The sequence below is a fragment of the Chanos chanos genome, chromosome 3 (genome assembly GCF_902362185.1).
Source record: "Chanos chanos chromosome 3, fChaCha1.1, whole genome shotgun sequence".
Lineage (NCBI taxonomy): Eukaryota > Metazoa > Chordata > Actinopteri > Gonorynchiformes > Chanidae > Chanos > Chanos chanos.
Window position 1 is genome coordinate 52,336,711 of NC_044497.1, and position 7,558 is coordinate 52,344,268.

The 7,558-nt window shown below is 44.4% G+C and overlaps 1 protein-coding gene across 2 annotated transcripts; it reads left to right on the plus strand.

Annotated features, from left to right (window-relative positions):
- Positions 1–603: 603 nt before the first annotated feature.
- On the plus strand, positions 604–5,999 carry smad4a (SMAD family member 4a). 2 transcript variants are annotated; one of them, XM_030768626.1, is made up of 12 exons: positions 604–891; positions 2,167–2,545; positions 2,912–3,086; positions 3,183–3,212; positions 3,392–3,601; positions 3,903–4,028; positions 4,314–4,421; positions 4,529–4,579; positions 4,765–4,948; positions 5,040–5,208; positions 5,307–5,445; positions 5,611–5,999. In XM_030768626.1, the coding sequence occupies exons 2-12, from the start codon at positions 2,306–2,308 to the stop codon at positions 5,820–5,822; spliced, it is 1,644 nt and encodes a 547-aa protein (XP_030624486.1). In that variant the 5' UTR covers positions 604–891; positions 2,167–2,305; the 3' UTR covers positions 5,823–5,999. The 2 variants fall into 2 exon arrangements, with proteins under 2 accessions (XP_030624486.1, XP_030624487.1); XM_030768627.1 differs by lacking the exon at positions 3,903–4,028.
- Positions 6,000–7,558: the final 1,559 nt, after the last annotated feature.

Here is a 7,558-nt window from a genome sequence, read left to right on the forward strand (position 1 = left end):
AATTGTAGAGTGAACAGCATTTACGTTTGGAAAGTAAAGATTCTTGAAGAAACTCAGAATATTCATTTTGCATGTCCTGATTAAATAATCTCTTGTCGAAAAAGTCCTTTAATTTAATTTATTGCTTTATTTTACACAAACAAAACAAAACAAAACAAAACAAAACAAAACTTTAGTGACGTGAGGTCCACTTTACTGTCTATTTTTTCAGGATTGTTTAACCTCATTTATGCATATATCTCGTTTTTTCTGGGGGGTGGCAGCGACCTCCGCCCCGGGCCTTCCTAAGATACGCCCATGTTCATCAGTTACAAAATACGTACCACACACTACAATTTTTTTTTTAATCGAAAAGGTAATCTGAGAAGCTAAAAACAAAAGTAGAGGCTGAAAAATTGTAAGGTTGAGGCTTGATTTTACAGCAAAGCTTTCGCGGAGCTGAATACTTGTATGAGCGGAACCAACGTATTGTTTGTGACCGGGGTACATCAGCGAAATTCAGAGCCATATATGCTGCTTCTCGCTTTGCGCGTGCGCATGTCGCCATATTGCTACGAAATCAAGGCAATGTTTGGGCGTAAAATGGTGCGTCGAGACCGACTCTCGGTTGTTTATTTTTGTAATTAGCAGGTCCTTCGTATTAATGCTGATTTCTGTACTGTATACGTCTTCGATTGTTTCCACTGTACAAATGTAGGGCCCTGTTAATGTTTCATCATATTAAGTAACCTAATCCCCCTTGGAGAGATACCAACAGTGCTTGGAAGTTGGAACCCCGATGAAAAGAACGCGCGGTAGCTGCTGGCTGTAGTGGATGTAGCGCTGGTCTTGACGGAATAGAGATTGGGATATACCTACACGTCACATATTCTGCTCTTTTTTTAAATTAAGGTATGCATTTTAAATATACATATTGGCTGAACATCCCATATATTTGTTTGTTACTCTTTTCTTACATAGACATGTTTCGTACATATAACTTTTGTAAACACGAAGCTGCTATCACTAGCGCTGTGGGGAGCTAGCAAAGCTAGCTTAACATTTACCAGCATAACCCCAGTTTTTTCGATGGCTAGATAGGACATGCTAACGATAAACAAGTCCGCCCACAGATTTGTCTAATTATGTGAACGTTCAGAGCAGAAGCTCTGTTTGTATTTGAAAAAATAATTATCTAACACTTTACATGTTTATGTAGTTACTATTGTATTTCCTTGTAGCAGTGTAATTGATTTGGAAAAGCGTGCATTTGGCCAGCGTAAGCGATGAAGCTGTTACTCTGTCATAGGGGAACTTAATTGGACAACTAGCAAACTTAACGACTTTGTGGGCAAGTTATCCCACTTAAGGTAGGGCGTCTCCGGCATATTTAGTCGATATTGAGTATACTTTATATTGTCCTTAGTGTTGAGTTACCATTTCTATCTGACAGTACCCAACCAACATTAGGGAATGAGATTAGCTAATTAAATGCTTAACTAGCTCATTCCATTCAGTCGGCTTGTCCAGGGAGTTAACACTGCAAATACAGTTTTGCCATTTTTTTTGTGTCGAGTGACTTGATTTCTTAAGTGACTTTGCTGACTTGTTGGAATCACTAGGTTTTGCCTAAAACTGTGGAAAATATAAGAGAAAACGATGGGACAAACTGTGTAACGATGGATGATAAGCGAGGATTCTAGTGGTGCTCCTCTATGTGTGAACAAACTTTGAGGTGTAGTCTAAAGATACGCTTCAGAGGTGTGCCTAATTTAGGCTACTTCGTCTCTACAAATAAACGATTTTTAAGCAATCATTTATTTTAACTTGTACTAGAAAAGGGACTAGAATTTTTTTTTTATTATAGGACATCTGTCACTGTGTAGCAATTCATCTCTGAATAAAAGGGTTGCGTTTTGAAGATACAACTGTGAATTACTTTGAAGTGCACAAAAACCTTACTTAAGTTTTCTAAAAAAAACCCCCAAAAAACATGTTGTAATCTTGTCAGTAGGAGATCAGTGTAAGCCTTGCTTTATTCACTCTGATGTTAAACTAGACAGCATTTTTTAGAGAGGGCAGATAGCTATGACATTTCCGGTCTTCTTTTGTGCGAACATCCAGTAAAGGGCTGGTATTATTTCCCCCCTAATTTTTTATCATCGCTGTCTCTCATGTATCTTTCAGGGCAAGGGGTGCATGGACTTCGGGGTGTGTCTTTTCCCCTCGAACTGAAACCCCCGCTTAGACAGCCAGCACGCCGTCATCGTCAAGAACTTCTTCGAAGAGCAAGAGGCTTCCTTCCAGAGGTCCAGACTGAGACAGGATGTCGATCACAAACACGCCGACGAGCAACGACGCCTGTCTGAGCATCGTGCACAGCCTGATGTGCCACCGGCAGGGCGGCGAGAGCGAGACGTTCGCCAAGCGAGCCATCGAGAGTCTGGTGAAGAAACTGAAGGAGAAGAAGGATGAGCTCGACTCCCTCATCACCGCCATCACCACCAATGGAGCCCACCCCAGCAAGTGCGTGACTATCCAGCGCACGCTGGACGGCCGTCTCCAGGTGAGGAGATGGGAAGGGCGAAGCTCAGACGTTATGTTCAATATGTTGAATTGAACTTTACATGGTGGACTGTTTATGTGTTGGGTGCTCTCAATGAAGACTGTGTGTTAATGTCTCTTTTTAAAGAAAAGATAATACATTTTTGTCTCTACACATGGATATAAAAAATATGTACGATTCGATCACGATTTTGATGGTTCTAAAAACCGACCTGCAGTATAAAATCCACTTTGCATATCCTGAAAGTGTGATCATGATTAAGTTTTACACGGCATTTAACAGAGTTAAAAGGCATGTTTACAGTGTAAAATATGATCAAAAGTTCTCTGTATCTAAAAACTCACCGAGTTGTTGTTTTGTTTTTAGGTAGCTGGACGGAAAGGCTTTCCTCATGTGATATACGCACGGCTGTGGAGATGGCCAGACCTCCACAAGAACGAGCTGAAGCACGTGAAATACTGCCAGTTTGCCTTTGACCTGAAGTGTGACAGCGTCTGCGTGAACCCGTACCACTACGAACGAGTGGTGTCGCCTGGGATAGGTGAGCGAACGAGTTTATGCTCTCTTTTAATTATGATTATGAAAAGACCTCATATCTCCATAGTAACGCCCATACATTCCTCTTGTCTTTCCACAGACCTGTCTGGACTGACATTGTCAAGTTCTGGTAAGAACGATTCCCTCTCTCCTTTTTTTTTTTTTTTTTTTGCCCTGTAAGCCTTTAAGCGTTGCAGATTTGCAAAGGAACATCATTCACACCGTGAATTGTCTCTCGCGCACACACACACACACACACACACACACACACACACACACACACACACACACACACACACGCGCTTTCAGGCCCGTCTGGACTGATGGTGAAAGACGAGTATGAATATGAAGGCCAGTCTTCATTGCCCAGTGCTGAGGGCCACATGCAGACCATTCAACACCCTCCCTCGAGACCTGTTGCCCAGGAGGCCTTCAGCACCCCAGCCTTGCTTCCTCCTGCCGAGGGCAGCAGCTCGGCCTCCACGTCTGCTTTCTCTAGCATCGCCGTTGGATCCACAAGTGAGACACGCATGCGATAGAGCTTAAGTCTCTCTTCACCTTCTCATTTTTGCCCCCCCCCCCCCCCCCCCCACAGCTTCCTTTCATTAAGCAGTGACCGTGTAGGTGATACTGAGAAGCTTTCTTAATTCTGAGAGGTGGCAGCACATCCATCATCATCATCATCGTCTTCATCATAATCATCATCATCTTCATGTTGTTTGTGTGTGTTTGTATGTATGTATGTGTGTATGTATGTATGTATGTATGTATGTATGTGTGCATGCTACCCATTCCTTACCCACCCCGCCTCTCTCCTCAGCCCAGTCCAGTAGTCTCCTGTCAGGGAGCCATAGCAGTGAGGGTCTACTACAGATTGCTTCAGGGACAGGACAGGGCATACAGCAGAGTGCTTTCCCTGCAGGCCAGCACTCCACATATCACCACAGTAAGCCACCGCAGTTACAGTGCATTCGCACGACACAGTTCTCCTCTCAAAAAAAAAGGCAGAAAGCTTTTCAGTATCTCCTAGCTCCGTCTCCTGTTTTCCTCCACATTTTTGTGCCTGATTGCTCTGAAATAAACAACAGCATTTTTAGCTTTTAAGTTCATCTGTTGAAACAGGTGCAAGGGAAGACCCGTATCCTGTTGTATCCTGTAAGCTCTGCGTGTTTTTCGGATTTAAAGTTGTTTTTTTTTTTTTTTTCCCTTCTTTTTAATTGGTTTTGAACAGATGCTACTTCCACTTGGACAAGGAACAGCAATTTCACTCCCAACGTGCCTCACCATCAGAACGGGCATCTACAGCATCATCCTCCCATGGCCCACCCAGGACACTACTGTGAGTCCCGCTCTCTGACCGTAGACACAGCACACCTCTGTCAGCTCGATCTTTTTAGCATGAGACACTGATCATGCGTGTTTTTTTTTAAATTTAATTTTTTCCAGGGCCTGTACACAATGAAATAGCTTTTCAGCCTCCCATATCCAATCATCCAGGTGAGAACCTTTCCATTTTAAAATTTAGAGTTTTGCGCATAACTCCATCCTATTCATTCTTGCCACGATGTATAAGTCGTGTCTGTAATTGTTCAGATCGGATTTAAAATTTGGGGTTTGTCGAGAGGCTGATGGCGGGGAGGGGTGGAGGAAAGTTTAACATGAAATATTGTTTCCCTCTTCAGCGCCCGAGTACTGGTGCTCCATCGCCTATTTTGAGATGGACGTGCAGGTGGGAGAGACATTCAAGGTGCCCTCTAACTGCCCCATTGTGACGGTGGATGGATATGTCGACCCTTCGGGGGGGGATCGCTTCTGCCTGGGTCAGCTTAGCAACGTCCACAGAACAGAGGCTATTGAGAGAGCAAGGTGGCCTGATACACTTCAGTGAGATTTTGGCTTTTATCAGTAGGATTTTAAAAGTTTTGCTCACTTCTGTGTCTGTCTTTCTGTCTGTAAGACTGCACATTGGGAAGGGAGTGCAACTGGAGTGTAAAGGAGAAGGAGACGTATGGGTGCGTTGCCTTAGCGACCACGCCGTCTTCGTGCAAAGCTACTACTTGGACCGGGAGGCTGGCCGCGCTCCCGGCGACGCGGTGCACAAAATCTACCCCAGCGCCTACATCAAGGTTTGGGCTTCCGCGTCTGCCTCACTTGCGGTCCTCGCTGTATGACACAGTTTCTGTTTGATATTCGGTTGCTTGAGGGCGGTGCTCCTGTCTTCCAGGTGTTCGACCTGCGTCAGTGCCACCGACAGATGCAGCAGCAGGCGGCCACTGCGCAGGCGGCGGCCGCGGCCCAGGCGGCAGCTGTCGCTGGGAACATCCCGGGACCGGGCTCAGTAGGAGGAATCGCACCTGCTATCGGTGAGTGTGGGACCCTCTCCCACATCTGCCGCTCTCTTTTCAAACCGCAGCTGCTCTCTGTGTTAAGGGAGACGACTCCTCAAAATTGCGATGAACCGCCTCCCCCCTGCAATTCCACGAATGCTTGCTCACGAACTAACACCTGAACCTTTTTTTTTTTTTTAGGTCTGTCTGCGGCTGCCGGAATCGGCGTGGATGACTTACGCAGGCTCTGCATCTTGCGCATGAGCTTCGTGAAGGGCTGGGGGCCTGACTACCCCAGACAGAGCATTAAGGAGACGCCCTGTTGGATCGAGATTCACCTGCACCGTGCCCTGCAGCTGCTGGACGAGGTGCTCCACACCATGCCCATAGCCGACCCACAGCCCCTGGACTGAGCCTGCCCCTGCCCCCCCCCCCCCCCCTTCAGCCCCTACCCACAATCCCAGGGCATCACTACGGAGCGGAGTGTCCCCCTAAGCACCGAACAGATCACCTGAAGCCGTTGGACTGTGTGACTGAGTGCATACAGATGAACCCCCTCAACGTCTCGACAAAGCAAGTTCACCGCTCCAGCTCGGCCAGACCCTTGGCCTCGGCAGATGAGGAAAGAATGATTTTGGGTGGGGGGAGGGGGGGGGTGTTAGAAAAAACAAAAAAAAACAGAATGGTTACATTATGGAGCTTTGTCTCTTCATTTCAGAGAAACGCCTACTCATAGCTGTTTTATTTGCTCTCCCTTTTATTTATATTTATGTGAATCATTCGACACTCTTACGTTACTGCAGATGTACCCCTCTCATGCAGCAGGCAGAGAAGGGTCTTATTTGATCTTTACATGTAATGGAAGCTTCTCACACCTGTTTCCAGCGGATGATGGCGTGGAGAGCAGAGTATAATGTGTCTTGACTGGACATAGCAGTGATTGAATTAGTCAGTGGGGAGTCAACACCTGTATGAGCACAGAAACTGCCGGAGTAACTCTGAGCACATCCGCTGTCAACAGCTGTGATACTGAGCGTGGTCTGAAACACTCGCACAAGAATTCAGATTTTTTTTTTTTTTTTTTATAATATATTTGAATTTGGTTAAACTCAAACTATGTTCGCCCTTTCAAGTTCAGGCTAAAAACTGGTGTTGCATTTAAGCATGTCCTAATTTTTTTTTTTTTTTTTAACGATCAGTCTTCCTTTCGCCTGTTCACTGTGTTCATTCAAAACAATGGTTTGCGTGAAAGGAAGAGGTATTTTCCAGTTCCCTTAAGCTATAATCCAGCTCATTCGGCCAAAGAAGGGGTTTCATAGCTCTGACATGGTCATGTGGTACACCTTGAAGTTACTGAACCTTTGAAAGAGCGTGTTTCCAAACACAACAGTTCAGTCCCTCCCACTTACCGTTCCGAAATGTGTTCGTTAGAGGTTTAAAGTTTAAAAAGAAAAAAAAAAACAAAAGATGTGAAAAGGGTCCATAAGCTGACTATGTTAAGTTGAGACATCAGAGCTAAATTTGTGATGCTCAGACTCATTTTCCCTGGGAACAGAGAGTAATTGGTTCAATGTTGTAAACAAACTTTTCTGGCTTTTCTTTCTCCCAAAACACAAAACGCCGACCCTCTCACTGGGACTGGCGACGTGAAATTGTTGAAATCTCCTTTCTGTTCAGCATTTTCATTTAACTGTTTGCTGTTTTTTTGTTTTCCATTAGCTAATAACCATTATAGCTTATTCTAGCACTTTATTGACCTTTATTCTTTTTTTTTTTTTTTTTCTCCCTTCCTCTCTCTATAAAAACGACTTCTTCACGGCTTGTCGATGAGGGCACGCCACACAACTCTTACACATAAAGAAAGATGTAGTGATACATTGACATTGGTTAGCAAAACAATTAAAAATGCTGTTGTGACACATTGGGTTTTTTTTTTTTTTTGCTTTTTAGAAGGCAGATCGCTTTCTTTATAATCTTTCTTCTTCTGTTTTAATGCAGTACACTTCTAAGGGCTGACGAATCCTCTGTTAACTTTTGTACAAATTCGGTGAAAAAGAGACACAAAAGGGAACTGTTACTCCTATTTTGAACTATTTGGGTGAACAAAACGCCATACATTTTTAGCATCAAGTTCTCTCCTGTCTTTTCT